The following is a 15,033-nucleotide window of genomic DNA, read 5'->3' as shown; positions in this document are numbered from 1 at the left end:
ATCATCTCGCGGGTTCTCCTGACTCAACAAGTTCACACACATGCAGCCCAGCCCAAGACACCGCCGCGCCGGCCCTCATAATCAACATAATGTTATTAAGACTGCGTATGGTGCGCCTCGCTCGTATCCGCTTGGGCCAGAAATACAGGCAAACGTATACACAAAACGAAACGAATGAAGTAAAAGAAAAAAGTAAAACAAAATGATCCAAGCCGTGTATGGACCATATCCGCCGTGCGAGCCGCCGTTCCCAACACCACGTTCCAGAGTGTACAACCTTCCCGGGACCCCGTTCCACCTCCCAACCCGACATGACGATCTGGACAGTGTTGTCCACGGCGCCAAACCTTTTTGCGATCCAACCATCATACACGCGTCTTTTTTGTCGTCAAGGATCTGACTGCATCTCCCCATCACCGATAAATTGTGTGAGCAGCCCTAAGCCCCCCGTTGAAATGCCCTGTCCCCGTTCTCTAACTCCGCAATGAATACCGAGATGCCGTTATGATGGTGTCGAGAAAAAATCATTCTTAACCTTCTTGAAAAGGGGCATTTTACTGCCCCTAGACTGCGCTGTGCCAAATCCATCCATTAATATCCTAGTATGTCGTAGTGCGCATCAGGGCGCGTGCACTATATTATCCAGCAGTGCGAGATCAAGGCTAGCTAGTGCCTCTCGAGACCCATTATCTCGACTCCTTACTTGACCGGCCCCATGGCGCCGTCTCGACTTCGGGCTGACCAGCTTAGGCCCTGCGCGAGCGAGTGGCGGTGCCATTGGTCTTGACCCCGGTCGACTTGGCCTCCCCGTTGCTGCCGTTCGCATACCCGTTGGCGGTCGCGTTCGAGCCGTGAATCGGGTCCGGGAGCGGTGCCTGGCTCATCCTCCGGACGGCCTTGCGCCCACTGGGCCGCTTTCCGTCTTTCTTGTAGGTGGCCAGGTAGAACGAGATGAAGAGCAGGAGATACGAGCTGAGGATCGCTATGCCCGAGAACGCGGCAAACTCCTCGCCCGCACACTTGCCGGCGTTAGGGAGCCACTGGAAGTAGGTCGAGGTGAAGTAAGTCCACGAGGCAAAGTAGACGAAGCCTGTATTACATTGAGTCAGCCCATTACAATCTCGTCATAGCCAATCGTTCCAAGCCGCAAGGCAACATCTTAATGGGCGGCTTACCAAGGTCAATGACGAACTGGATGATCTGGAGACGGGTGATCCACTCCTTCCACCAGATGCGGATGCCACGCGCGCTCTGGAAGTAGTACCAGTACATGACAACGTGAACAGTCAGGTTCAGCGTAATAGGGACCCACGAAACCGAGGTCGAGCCAATCAGCTGGGTGTAGCACAGGAGAGCGGTAGCGCCGTGGTGGTAGCAGTGGAGGAAGGTGAGCGGCTTCTTCTTCAGGAAGAGGAAGCAGGTGTCCAGAAGCTCTAGGTACTTGGTGAGGTAGTTCAACTAGAGACGGAACCGCTTGAGTTAGCATTGCAAGTCCTGACTAAAGAGGATAGCGTGCTGGAGAATGTAGGGGGTAACTTACGTAGTAGAGAACGACGAGTGGCTGGGTCCAGCCACCTTCAATTGCGCAAATGGCGTGGAAGATACCATGGCGGACGACGGTGGGCAGGATCTGCTCAATGAACAGAGCGAGGAGAATGCCGCTAATGGCCGTGAGGTAGAAGTTGTGGATCAAAAAGAGCGTGCGCAGCTTGAAAGGCTCGCGGTTGCGCATCAATTCCCGACCGCCAAAGATGATGGTGTAGTAGATGATGATGAAGATGCCCGTTTCCTTCAACGTAGACATGGGCGTGCGCCCAGGCTGGAAGGTAAAGTCATCGGCCGGGTAACCGACGACGTACTCGAAAGCTTTGTTGAAGATAGGCCATAGGTGGACGCCAAAAGGCCGGTCCAGTGTTGGGACTGGGAAGTTCTCGAAGAGAGCCACGGGAGACGCGGTCGCCATTGTGGAGGGTCGTTCGACGACGGCGGGAAGCGGGAAAGTACTCTACACGTGCGCAAAAAGATGTCAGCAGCCGGAAGAGTCGGGATGAGTTGACGCGACCACACGTGTCTCCTTGTGCGCCCGTCTCAGCGCGTGGGAAAAGGAATGGCTTAAGAAAGGGCGTCGCAAATCGGCGGGATGTTGATGAGAGAGCGTGGTTGATGGACGGACGGAGAATTACCAACCTAGCGATGCAAGTCTTGACGCGCGACACGTCCGGAAGAGATGATGGATAATCTAAGGCTGCCGAACCAAACCGCCGACGAAAACGTTGAATGACAGTGTAAAGAAATACCAAAAAAGGCGAAGTGAAAAGAAAGCGAACCAAGGCACCAACCCTCGCAAGCCGGGAAAGTGAAGACAAAGGGCAGAGGAGAAGATGAAGGAAGGAAGGTGTCGCAATCAGGATCACGGCTTCAAGAGTTCGCGGACCAAAAAAAGCAGAGCCCAGATATTTTTCAGCAGGTCCGCCCCAGAAAAGGAGAAGCCACGAACAGCCTAGCCTTCAACTCTCATTTCCCTGTTCCTGCATGTGAGGCTTTACCACCCAATCAGTGGCCGCCAGTGGGTGATGCCAGATCGGGCCCGCAGGGAAATCCTCGGCCTGGGGATCTCCGTCCGCTGGGATTCCCGACCATTCGTCACGAAAGCCCTTGACCGTTCGCGACCACAAGTAAACACGTTTGGCAATCGCTGCGGGTAGGTTGCATCAAAGCAACAACGGTTTGTCTGTCAATTTTGTGGGTGCATTGAGGAATCCTCAATGGATTGAAGAACTCTGTGATACTTTCGATTTTTGGCCAAAACATGGCGGTCAGTTTGCGCAAGCAGGACGGAGATGCCCGGCCAACTCAACCTCCTCGGCTCGGCTGTTTTTTGACACCGCTTGGTGAGCGGGTTCAGCTGTGGAGGAGCCGCCGATTCGCTGTTCCGGCCCCGAGCCTTCCGGACGCATGGGAACGGGTCGCTCACTCAGGTGTTCAGGGGACCGTTGCGACTAACGAACTAACGGTTGGATTGCTTTCCTCGTCCGTCAACTGCCAACAAATCAATGCTTGATCGAATCGTCGCTGCGGGAACGACCCAGGCGCTCCATTTGTGTCCGGCTCGGGAGATAACTAGTGTAGTTACCAAATCATTGATTAGGCTTGACAATTTCGGGCGTACCAACGGGCCCCCACGGGCTCCGGGTCCCGCGGCCCAGGATTTGAGGTTTTGACAGCCGCAAAACATTGAGAATTAACAAAGGGGCAATGTTTTATTAGGATGTTATGAAGCAACATCAACGCATAAAGCACTCTCATTATTTCCCTTCTCCCTGATATGTTTCTGAAAGGCTGTTTAGTCCTACTCAGCTAGCTAGCTAAATAGCGAATGGGGATGAACAATACATAGTAGTGTTTGCGTCAAATGCATGTTCCCGAGTTCCGGCTTCATGAACCACATCATCTTGTTCTGGCCTTTCAAGGTTCGGATGCACCCGCCACAAGTGTGGCATAGAAGCAGCCACAGTCGAGTGGAAACCGCTGCTCCAATGCCGAGCATGTCATTGGCGGGGTGCAACCGGGAGGGGATATCCTTTAAGCGGGTACAAGACCTCGGTTACAGAGAGCCAGAAGCTAGTTCCATGCCAATATCCGTAATTTCGAGGATCAACACCAAACGCACGCACACTGGCCTTGATTGCACCCAATTCAATTGCGGAACAAGGTCTCTTCCAAGAAGCCCAGCGTTAACGAGGAACGCTGCCCCCACTCCGCCAATTGTTTGCCTCACCACTCCCCCGGCTCGCCGTGAACCGCAATTCTCCTCGTCGTGCAACACACCCCAATAAAGACAACAACAACCCGAAAAAAAAATGTCCGCCTCGATCCTCCGCGCTGCCGCTCGCGGCCCCTCCAGCTTCCTCCGTGCGAATGTCGTCGCTGCCCGTCCGCAGCCCATGGCTGCGCGCGCCGTAATCGCCACCCCCAGCTTCAGCACAACCGCCCGCATGCGCTCCGAGCACCAGGAGGAGACTTTTGAGGAGTTTTCTGCCCGGTGAGTCGACATTTCGGAGCTTGTCGCAGGACCGAAAAACAGAGCTTTTGCCGAGCTCCCTTGGGGCAGAGCTTGCTCTAATCTCCATGACGTGACCTGTTTTTCCGGTCCACACATGTGTCCCAGCCGACAACACCACCCACGCAACTTACCTCGGCCGGTCCATTACTGATACATTTTGGGGGTCACCACAGCTATGAGAAGGAGTTCGACGCTGTGCAGGACGTTTTCGAGCTTCAGGTATGCAGGCCACTACTAAAACACCCGATCCTCCCTCGGCCCGCACGAGCTTCAGTTGTCCATATCGCCCAGTCTCCGCTAACCCGAAACTCGACAACTCACAGCGCAACTTGAACAACGCCTTCGCATACGATCTCGTTCCCTCTCCCTCGGTCGTGTCCGCTGCCCTCAGGGCTGCCCGCCGTGTCAACGATTTCCCCACAGCTGTCCGCATCTTCGAAGGTATGTTCGATGCGGGAAATACCACCTCGCCGCACTCCCCTGCATCAACCATCCCGTTTTCCCACCCACCGAGACCACAGCAATCACCAACCCCACAACCGTTTTTGCTAACCCCACGTGTCCCCCATAGGTATCAAGGCCAAGGTCGAGAACAAGGGCCAATACGCCCAGTATCTGGAGGAGCTCAAGCCCCTGCGCGAGGAGCTCGGCATCCCGCTCAAGGAGGACCTGTACCCCGAGGAGGCCAAATAAGCTGATAAAACAGCTTGTCGGAGCAGTGTAGGAAGAACGAGAAGGAAGAGGCTGGAAAATTGGGGTCGGGAGGACAAACCCCAAAAACAACCAACCCCCTTCCTTCAACTCGGTCCTTTCTGACAATTGCCGTTGAAGATACCATAGGTTAGGTGCCCCCTCCGCCCCTCTTTAGCATAGGAGGGGTACCTACCACCAAATCAAAATCTGTATATGTTTTCCTTCGACTTAGACGCTCGGTAACCTCCTGTCGGTGGGGACAGATATGGGGGAGGCATGATGAAGGGGGGGCAGGTGATGATATGGATTGATGATGTGCGCAGGGTTGGGAAAAAGCTGGGTAGGTTGGGTTAAGACATGCCGGTAGAGGTTACAGGAGGGTGGCATAGATGCTGAAATGAGAGTTTTATGATAAGACATATTATCGGCGCGTGTGATGACCGGAAGTTGTGGCACCAACAAAACGTAGAAAAGGACACATTCAACCACGCGTCAAAGCATTTCCACCAGAAACCATCGCTCAATCGAGGGAACACATATCGTTCATCAATCAATTCATTCTGTTAGCAAACGTCTTATGAGCACTCTTGTGCTCCGCTATCTTCATCCCGTTTGTCCCCGCCTTAACGCCCCCCAATGTCTCCTTTCCTTGTAACTGTGTCTCCATCCCGGGTTCTGTCCCAGGCTGCCCCATGCCCCATCACAAGCGGGGAGGTAGAACAGTACAGACAAGGAAAAGAGTAAAAAAAAGTAAAAGAAAAAGAAATCTCATAACCAGGCGTCCAATGATCACTGTCGCAATTCAAGTGCCTGATTGCTTGACCCCGTTCATAATCCGTAGTCTAGATTAGCTAGTGATCGATCTCCAGCTTCCTCTATGCAAGAGTTGCGCCCCAGTAATGATATGCACCTTCAACGTTCCCTCATACCAGGCTGAACCAGGTTTCGTCGAATTCTGGAGAAACCCCTCTAGTTCGACGACGTACTCCCCATCCCTTTCTCTGTGTTGACGCCAGGCTCTCGTCCCAATGTCGATGACGACCCAGAGATCGTAGAGGGGAGATCCCCTAACTTCTCACTCATACTCGGCGAATGAAGTTTGGGCCCGAACGCCCGAGAGGGGACCACCGGAGACCTTTAGGCATGGCCTTTGCTTTGTCAGCCGCAGACCCAGGTCACGACGCAGCCTCACGAGTCTTTTTCCGCAAGCGCGACTTTCTAGCCTTGCGCCGAGGCCTTGGGTTGTAATCCCGGTCCTTTTCGTCGTCGTTGAGCTCAACGCCCCTGAGACCCTCACCCAAGAGCGGGGGCTCTTGTCTGACGGACCGCATATATTCTTCTAGGCGTTGCTTGAATGGTGTCGGTTTTGTGCGGCGCGCAGACTCAGGCCTGCGACTTTCATCCCCACGGGTAGGAGCACCACTGCTAACGTTACTATTACGCCTAGTACGTCTGCTACCACCCGTGCTGTTGCCATTGCTGTTGTCGCCCTCTCGCTCCTAATCCCGGAGGTGTCCCCAGCGGCCAACATTGCCGATCGGCGGGAAGAAGTTCATCCCTGCCACGCCCGTAGGACCGCCGCTGCCGCTCATACCCGGCCCATCCGAGCTCATGGGCGCTGGGCTGGTCCCTCTGCTACTGGCACCCATCCCTCGAGCCGGCCGAGGACTCATGACGCCCATCCGCGGACTACGCGAGACACTACCCTGGCGAGTCTCACGGCGGCCGTTCTTCAGGAGCTTCAGCTCGTCCTTGGCGCGTTCGAGGTCGCGCTCGCGGTTCTCTAGCATCGCTTGTAGCCCGTCAATCTGCCGGATGAATTCATTGATCTCGGTCTGAGCATGGATCTGTTGGATCTTGACCAAATTGTCGCTCGCTCGCTTCTGGAGCTCGGCCACCTGGGTTTTGAGCTCCTGGTTCTCTTGGTTGAGCTCGGTGTGTGCGTTGGATGCGTCTTGGTATGCCTTGCGACTGTAGTCGGCCTCGTTCTGAACCATGCGGACCTTCTTCTCGAGCTTCTCGACCGAAGCGAGGGCCTCGTCACGATCCTTTTCGGCTTGTGCAACCTTTGCAATGTCTGGAATTGTCGAGTTGGCCAGCGTGTCGTTGACTTCAGCAACCTTCGCTTCCAGGGCGGCGTTCTTTTCTTTCAAAGCGGTAATCTCAGCCTTCTGGGCTTCAAGACGGGCAGCTGCAGCATCTGCTTTCTCGACGGCCTTCTGGCACTGTTTCTCAAACGTGCCACGGTCACGGAGAGCATCCATGTACTTAGGCTGGATGGATTGAACAGTTCGTTCGTGAGACCGAAGCTGCGCTTCCAGGCTGTTGCAGTGTTCGCGAGTCTTGGTTTCAATAGCGGTTTGATTTGCGAGGAGAGCTTCCAGTTCCGCGATCTAAACACACACAAGTAAGTATGGATCGCGAGATTAAATTCTACTCAGTAATGCACCAACCTTGCTAGACATCAACTCAAGCTGATCGACAGGTATCTCGACAACCTGCGTAACCGGCCCCTCAACAGTGTGGTTGGCCAGCGTCTGCTTGAGAAGATCGCTCATCTTTGTCGGAGTCGAAGTCCGAGACGGCTGCTGCGACTGGAGCAGCCTCGGCCGTTTGGGAATCCCACGGTCAATATCGGTCTAAAAAACATTAGCCATCTCGCCCAACTGAACATTTGCAAGTGTCTTACCAAAGCCCGTTTCCGGCTGCTGGAGCCGGCAGAGGGATCCGCCTGAGAATCCTGTGTACGCTCCTGGCTGTTGTCCCAAAACTCAAGCACATCTGCGGGTAGAGGGTGCGAGTCCCAATCCAAACCACCTTCCGGGTTTCTCAAGAAGGAGGTGAACGTCTTGGCCGCCTCATGGGGGTCGACGTTGAAGTGATCACGGACAGGACTCCTGATGTAATCCCTAGCCGAGCCGAGCCCCAGGACCAAGGCATTCCGTCGTGTCAAGTCATCCAGCTCTGGCTCGACGCCGTTGAGTTGTTGGTGGATGTGGTCTAGAGAATAGGTCGCGACTAAGGAGAGGACCATTGTTGACTCGTATACCAGTGTCGCCGGTATTTCTACCGACCTCGCAGTATGGTCATGAAGGATGACGACGTCCACCGCGCCCTGGATTTGCGAGAGGTCCTGGTCCGCGGTAGCGAGAATGATGGAAGCCCGGTCTGTATCGTAGCCCGCAGAACGCCGCGGCTCTCCCCGACCAAGGGTTGTGTAAGGGTAATCCGCCACCGAAACGATAGCCTTCAAATAATCAAATACTCGGCCGGGCTGTGAAATGAGCAGGACCCTGCTATCAAGGCCCCAAAGGTTATTGAGAAACTCGTGAACGAATGAGAACTTGCTGTTCGAGTTGGTAGCATGTTTCATCATGTGTTCCTTGTTCAGAATCGGGAGGTCGTCATCGTGTGGCGGGAGATCGCAGAGCCTGAACAGGTCGTCAAAGACAGAATCGATCTTGGCCACCAACGGAGCATCCGGGACTTGGGAGAACGAAGTCGAGAAGAACTCTGCAAACGCAATCAGAGCCGGTTTGTTCGCGGATATGACCTCCAAGTACGACGCCCGTGTATTGGCCGCCATTGGCAAGGTGACGGTAACATGTCTTTTCTCACCGCCATCGCTGGGACTGCCTTGCTCGTCGGCAGCGAGAATCAACGGAGGTGAGGATTGGACGACAGGTTGGGCCAGCGAAATCGTGGCGGGATCTAACGCGCCTTGCTCAAGGATCTGCTCATCGACAGCCAATTCACCCGGTGACATGGGAATCTGCTCGATGGAAGTAGTGAGGTCTGTAGGCGCAACCGTGGCGGGCAGATGATCATACTCCGCATGATTGGCCAAAATACCAGCGTCCAGAGGCACGCTCTGAGTCTGCTCAACAGGCTGATCGATGGACTGATGGGTGATGTCAGCACTGGAGAAATCCAAGCCGTGCAGCGACGAGGGAGGCTCCTGGGGCAGATTCTGCGAAATCACTGCCGGTTGAGGCGTAATCTCGGTCGGGTTCGGGATTGCAGGTGATGATTCCGATACTGCGCGGTTGCTTTCGCTCTGCAGCGGGGGTATGCCAATTCTAAATTGAGCCCTCAGTTCGTGGAACTTAGCCATTGCCGAACCAGGCGGCGGCGGGTCTTTGGGTCCGTCCATGCTGGTATTTCGAGAAGCAGATGGAAGCGACCAAGTCCTACTGCTAGCCGCAAGGCGGTTCCGATTCAAAGGAGGCGTCTCCCGCTGTGGTGCTCTAGATACTGTTTCGGGAACTCGTTCCTCCAGGTTCCCTTCTGTGATCTGGGTAAGAAATCCCGGGTTGTTGAATGAGACCGAGGGCTGTTGAGCGTCCTGGGAGAGTATAGTTGGCTGGGGAGCGCTCACAAAAGACTGAGCAGCAGGGGTTGGCACAGCAGGTTTACTACCGGTGAACGAGGGTTCCAATTCCAAAGACTCTCCTTCAGGCGATTGCACTGGTGCTGTGGTGAAATCGAAGGGTTCGTCCTCGGGTTGTGTAAGAAATCCCGAAAAACGATCCCCAGAGGCGTGCTCTCCACTGGGGGACAAAGAGGACTGCAAGGCCGATGTGTGACTCGATTCAAAGTGGTTCAAAGATTCAGGCTGATGGGATGGAATTCCCAAGTCAGAACGGCTGACCACACCTCCCTCAAGATCCGGCTCTTGTAACTCGTCAGCGCGGTGTCCCCCCTCTGCTCCGTCCAGCTGCTGTGAATCGGGAGTGGGAAAATCGACGACAGATTGAGCGGCAGAAGTCGTGGGGTTCGTCCGCAGGGAACTGAGGTAATCCTGGGAGTCCGGGATCGTCTTCTGGTATTCTTGACAAGTAGGGGTGTCGGTGGTCTGCGAAGGTATCAAACGGTACTCGGTCGGGTCGAAAGTAGGATGGCGCGAGATCTCAAGAACAATCTCGCCGTTGGGCTGGGGAATAGACTGAACTGGCGCCCAGCTTGCCTGTGTGCTCTGGTCCTGTGTGCCCTGGTTCTGCGTGCCCTGGGTATCGCTCTCAGTAGAGGTATACCCCGAATCAACCGATCGTCTTAGACGTTTAGATGGCTCGCTACCCTCTTCATCGACAGTGATAGACACCTCCCTCCTACGCTTCGCTCGCCAATTCGGGGGCAGGACAGGTTGGCTGTCGGTTTGTGTCGTGGGACTGGCGCTACTCTGTCGGACAGTTTGCCGACGGCGTTTCTGTTTCTCCCAGTCGGCTTTCGCAGCCTTGGTGACGTTGGCCGCGGGCTCCTAAAATGTCGGCGGAAATGCGATTAGCGCACGGCGTGCAAATGGGATGTGGAACGGGGTGTATAGTAGGTCGGGATGAAAAATTGCCGAAGACTAAACTTGTGTAAGGACTTACCCAAGTCGGAGCGTAGCTGTGACCGGTAGTGGGGTTATCCGCCCAGTCAATTTTATATTGAAGTTGACCTTTGAGAACCCTCTCGTCGATAATGTCTCGGATCTCATAAAAATCAGAATCCGCAAAAGCCTGTTCCCGAGCTACAGACGTAGACCGTGACCGCGGGGTCGACTTCCGGCGCTTCTGTCTTTTTGAGGAAGCGGACGATCTGTTGGACATGGACGCGACGTGAGGAGCCCCCGCGTGATGCTGCCGTCACGCTGGGAAAATGGGAGCGGCCTCACAGATAAGGCTGCGAGGTCGGAGAAGTTGGCAGGTACGTGCGCAAACCAGTCGAGCGCGTTGCTGCCCTCTGAGCGAGGTATCGCGTAATGCGATGAAGCGATAATAAGGCTGAACTTCCTGTTTGGAACGGGAAGCACAGTGCAAGTCAGCCACAAGCTCATTACGTCTGCCCGCCTCGCATGACCCCACTCACTGTAGTGGTTGATTGGACAGCCTTGTGATGTGGCTGTCACGTGAAGGGGGCTGCGACGGACCGGGGTCTGATGACTGAAACCTTGTGTAAACTGCAGAGCTGTCACCGAAGTGCGCGCAGCGACAAGAGCCGACTGATGTCGAGTGATGAGGTGAGAATGTACGAAGTATTGTGAAATTGTTTCAACCGAGATGGACAGAATGTTGCTCAGAAGTGCGACAAGAACCGTGGGTTGCGACTCGAAACAGTTATTCAGCGTGGTTGTTGCGATGAAAGTTGTTGATCGAGCAGTGTTGGAATAAAGGCAGAAAAACGAAAGGGCGTTCCGTTTGAAAATCTGTGGAGAGTGATCATGGTGACTGCAGAATGGAACCCAAACTGGGATACATTGTCTGTTTTTTGAATAGCGTCAGATCGGTAAGTAGTCCGCTGCCCACAGGTATTGTGCTATGGTTCTATTGTTTGGTATAACTGGCAATCCAAATGCATGGAGCCGCCTTGTGGAGCGGCACCTGCCAACATCCCATCACGGGCAGCGCCGGCGCGAAATATATTGGTTGAAAACCCTTTTGGGAGAGGGGTATAAGTACGGAGTAAACTAGAACAGTAGTGCGAAAGCGGCTCCGATCCAACTACATATTCGCCCCATGACAACTGATCCCGATCAGGGGCCGTAAGTGCAATGGTGAGCAAAAGCAATGAGTCCAATGGATTAGTTATTGGCTCAACCAAATAAACATGTACGAGCAAACAACATGCTACAGTTTGGTGGCCAATAAACAGTGATGGCCGACGTTAAAACGCATTTTGTCCCTTCTCTCTTCCCGATGTTCCAATTATCCAACGCTTATCCCCATCCATCCCATATACACAAGCAAGAGTGCTTTCCCAGCCCCCAGCTTTTCATTACCCATGCAATAACGTCTGTCCAGAAAATTAACACACACCAACAAATCCATGCTTCCTATCATCCAATCTCCTTCCCCCCCCCCTAGAAAGCCCCTAGAATAATTTAGTAGCTGCCCATGCAGCAAAGCTGTTTTCTGATTTCACCTCATAGAAATAAAGAGAGTTGACGTGAAGGAGACCCAAAAGCTTAGGTCTCAAGAACATCCCTTTCTTCCTCCGTCGGCAGCGCAGGCGTCTCTTGTGTCGGAAAATCCTCGCCCTTCTCATACACTAGCCCGGGGCCTTGATAGCTGGGCGTAGCGATTGGGTTTGAGTTCGAGTTAGTAGCAGCAGTAGCATAGTCACGACGATCCGTCCCCCCAGTTCCAGAAGACGGTATAATCTCAGGCGCCTCAGCCAGGAGCTTGCTCACAGAGCTGGCACCCGTAACCGGCTTGACCGGCTTCGGGCTGACCACGTTCGGCGGGACAGGAGCAACATAAGTCGGCGACTTGGCGTTCTCTGACCCAAACGGCAACGAGCGAGAAGGAATCTCCCGCTGCGGTTCTGGTCCCAACAACCCCCGTCGTCCCACCGACGACCCTTCCCCCGTCGCCTTCGCCTGCCCCTGGCCCTGCCGGACGGCGGGATCCGGATCCAGTTCCTGTTGCTCTTGCTCTTGCTCTCGCTCCTGTCCCTCCGCCGTGACACCAAGCCGCTGGAACAGCAGCTCCGACTGCTCCCTAGCCAGCTTCCGCAGCTGCGCCGCAGGATCCTTGTAGTAGCGAAGCACGTTAGCCAGCTCGCACAGGCAGTCCGCTGGAGTCCATACGTTGCCGTGCACACATACCCAGTCAGCCTGCCCCGGCACGCCCACGGCGCCCTGGAGCTGCTGTCCCCCTTCGTAATCACCCTCCTCATCACCACCACCGCCACCAACAGCTCTCGCAACATCATCATCGTTATTAGCACCAGCAGCAGAAGCAGAAGAAGCGTCGTGTTGATCGCCGGCGACCCAGCGTCTCGGCCGCCGAATCGGCGCGGGAGTGACCGGCAGGCTCGGACGGTCCTCCTCGCTCGGAAAGTCGGTCACCTTCGATCCCCGCCGGGGTGTCCCATACCCAAAATTACCAGCCATTCCACCGGCATTCCCGTGGCCCGCGATCACTCCACCATTCCCACCATTGCCACGACCGGAAGGCAAATTCCGATTCCGCGTGCGCTGAGGTTTCGGCATTGTGCGGTCGACATAGCGGTTGATTTCTGGAATGTTGTCCCATGCGTTGGAGCGCGGGAACGACGACCAAATGTCAGTTATGGTGGCGGCAGGGGCAGAAATAGCAGCGCGGGTGGCTGGAGCTGGTGGAGGGGTGGAAGGGGCTGGTTCAGGACCCGGTTGTGGTTGTGGTTGGCGTGATTGGGGTTGCGGCTGGGGCGCCGTGGAACGTTGTTCAGCCTGCGCGTGCGCGTGCGCTTGGGTGCCCGGTAAGGGCGGTGGAGGTTGCCAGGTATGAGCGTGAGTGTGGTGGTGGTGCTCGTTGTTGTCGCCCCCTCTCGTAGGTGCCGGGTGTTCTGCAGGAGGTGCTGTTTGCGCTGGGGCGCTGGGTTCGATATTATGGTACCCAAACACTCTCGTCGGTCGCGGCTGGTGCGTCTCCCACGGGAAGAGTGGCTTAGGCTTCTCTTGCGGCTGCGCTGGCGGTTCCTTGGGCACTTCATACCACATATTCTTAGGCGGGCTGGGATAGCGCTCCGGCGGGACGAACTGGGCTGGGTCGGACGACATGGCGTAATGAGTCTGCGGGAAGTTCTCTGCTTCGGGCTTCGAGTCGGCCGGAGGCGGGTGCCTAGGGAAAAAGTATTAGCAAGTCTGCGTGGCTTCCCAACCGATGTTTCCAAACTTACCATTGAGCATCCCAACTTGGTACGGGCTCGGGTTGGGGTTCAGGCTTATGCTCCGGCTCGGACGGTTGCTGGTGGTCCGGTGCCTGGTCTTGTTGAGCTTCAGTATGTGTCCCTTCTTGAAAGCTAGAAGACACGCGCGGGTCAGAAGCAGAATGCGAGGATGATTCAGATGATTGATGCTGGTACTGATGCTGATGCTGATGACTGTGGTCATTGTTATGATGCTGGTGGTTGTGATGGGGATGGGATTGCTGGGTAGAAGGGGGGTCAAAAGACTGGTGAGTATGATGCTGGTCTTGTTGGGGTTGATGTGAATCGACAACATGCGAAGGGGCCGGTGGTTGATTTTGCTGACCGTAGAGATCGCCGATCTGCTGGTCGCTAGGAGGTTCGCCCACGGGGACAACATAACGGACAGTGGGTTGGAATTCGCCCTTGACAAAGTACTGGATGATTTCAGGGACTTGCGGTTCTTGTCGGCCTGGTTCCATTTGGGGTGTCTACACAGCGAGTTAGCAGCGGCACCCCCCCTTTCAGAGAGAGCCAGGAGAAAGAACAGAGTATACATTTTTGCGGTAGTGTCGATCATAGACAGCCCACCACCGGCCCACCATCTGATCAAACGGCCCGCCCCCTGTGGCCTTGTCTCTTCCTTGTACCCAAGGCTTCTCCGGGCCGATGAAGTGGACTAGGTTAATAGCAGACTGGAAGTGCTTGTAGGCGGGCAAGTACTGGTAGTGGGCCGACGGTGTGACGTTGTAGGTAAAGCTGAGGCGGTGGTAGCCAGTCTTGAAGTACATGTTCAGGAGTCCTTGGTCGGCGCCATCAAACGAAATGCCCCGTTGGGCCATGGCCAACAGCGCGTAGTAGTCGCCCTTGTTGGGGGTCAGGACCATCAGGCCAGTGTTGAACAGGTCCGGCCAGCCGATATCAGGGGCCGCGGCAAAGGCATGAGGCAGGTCGAAGAGCTCGTCGGGGGCCCGGTACGCCACGACGTCGGCGTCCACATACACGATCTTGCGGAACTGGACCTGCCTCCAGAGGTTGACCTTGGTGAAGGCCGAGTGCAGGTCCGGGCGGTTCATCAGGTCGAGGTTCCCGGGGTGTTCATTCCGAATGCGGCCGACGGGGATGACATAGTCGTACACGGCCTGCTCGACCCAACACAACGGTTAGTCCAAGGCCCATTACTGAGCAAGACGAAGAACGATCGGGAGACGGTCGGAGGGTGTGCTATCAGTTTGGAATGCTTGCCTTGAGCTGTGTCACCACGGCAGCCGAAACGGTGTCGAGGGTGACCAAGATGGCCAGTTTCTTCGTGGTGCCGGCATCTCGGAGCGAATGGGCAAGCACAAGGGCGCCTTTTCATGAATAAGACAACAGCATCAGCTTCAGCGGCCACGCAATAGTTGCAATTGGCGCTCCAAACTCACCGGGAAGGTAAGTATCCGTCAGAAGAAGCTACATCGACGCGTATTTTAGCATTTGTGGTCAATATGAGCGAAGTTGACTGCTCTCGAGCACGTCTGTCCGAAGCATCACCAAGCAGCGTGGAAAACCATGTCTCACTCACACTGGCGTACACATCCTCCAACCCTTGCGCGGCCATCGTGCGCAACAGCTCTTCTTCACTG

At 55.2% G+C, this 15,033-nt stretch overlaps 4 protein-coding genes across 4 annotated transcripts; 1 reads left to right on the top strand and 3 right to left on the bottom strand.

Annotated features, from left to right (window-relative positions):
* Positions 1–746: 746 nt before the first annotated feature.
* Positions 747–1,963, bottom strand: C8A04DRAFT_28597 (GNS1/SUR4 family-domain-containing protein; the record flags this gene model as incomplete). The annotated part of the gene is made up of 3 exons (XM_062780701.1): positions 747–1,090; positions 1,176–1,458; positions 1,541–1,963. 3 exons carry the CDS (start codon positions 1,961–1,963, stop codon positions 747–749), a joined length of 1,050 nt encoding a protein of 349 aa, XP_062637181.1.
* A 1,897-nt stretch (positions 1,964–3,860) lies between these two features.
* C8A04DRAFT_28596 (cytochrome c oxidase subunit VA-domain-containing protein) lies at positions 3,861–4,756 on the top strand (the record flags this gene model as incomplete). The annotated part of the gene is made up of 4 exons (XM_062780700.1): positions 3,861–4,042; positions 4,237–4,282; positions 4,387–4,504; positions 4,635–4,756. The coding sequence occupies 4 exons, from the start codon at positions 3,861–3,863 to the stop codon at positions 4,754–4,756; spliced, it is 468 nt and encodes a 155-aa protein (XP_062637180.1).
* Positions 4,757–6,255: 1,499 nt separating this feature from the next.
* C8A04DRAFT_28595 (uncharacterized protein) lies at positions 6,256–10,347 on the bottom strand (the record flags this gene model as incomplete). The annotated part of the gene is made up of 4 exons (XM_062780699.1): positions 6,256–7,149; positions 7,210–7,395; positions 7,446–10,013; positions 10,129–10,347. The coding sequence occupies 4 exons, from the start codon at positions 10,345–10,347 to the stop codon at positions 6,256–6,258; spliced, it is 3,867 nt and encodes a 1,288-aa protein (XP_062637179.1).
* Positions 10,348–11,702: 1,355 nt separating this feature from the next.
* On the bottom strand, positions 11,703–15,008 carry C8A04DRAFT_12088 (Glycogenin-1; the record flags this gene model as incomplete). Its single annotated transcript, XM_062777214.1, has 10 exons — positions 11,703–12,116; positions 12,204–12,269; positions 12,345–12,386; positions 12,447–12,950; positions 13,125–13,341; positions 13,400–13,899; positions 13,966–14,553; positions 14,669–14,760; positions 14,833–14,860; positions 14,973–15,008. 10 exons carry the CDS (start codon positions 15,006–15,008, stop codon positions 11,703–11,705), a joined length of 2,487 nt encoding a protein of 828 aa, XP_062637178.1.
* Positions 15,009–15,033: the final 25 nt, after the last annotated feature.

This window comes from Dichotomopilus funicola, assembly GCF_033296635.1.
Source record: "Dichotomopilus funicola strain CBS 141.50 unplaced genomic scaffold C8A04scaffold_30, whole genome shotgun sequence".
Lineage (NCBI taxonomy): Eukaryota > Fungi > Ascomycota > Sordariomycetes > Sordariales > Chaetomiaceae > Dichotomopilus > Dichotomopilus funicola.
Note: the sequence above shows the minus strand (reverse complement) of the source record. Positions and strands in the feature narration are given on the sequence as shown.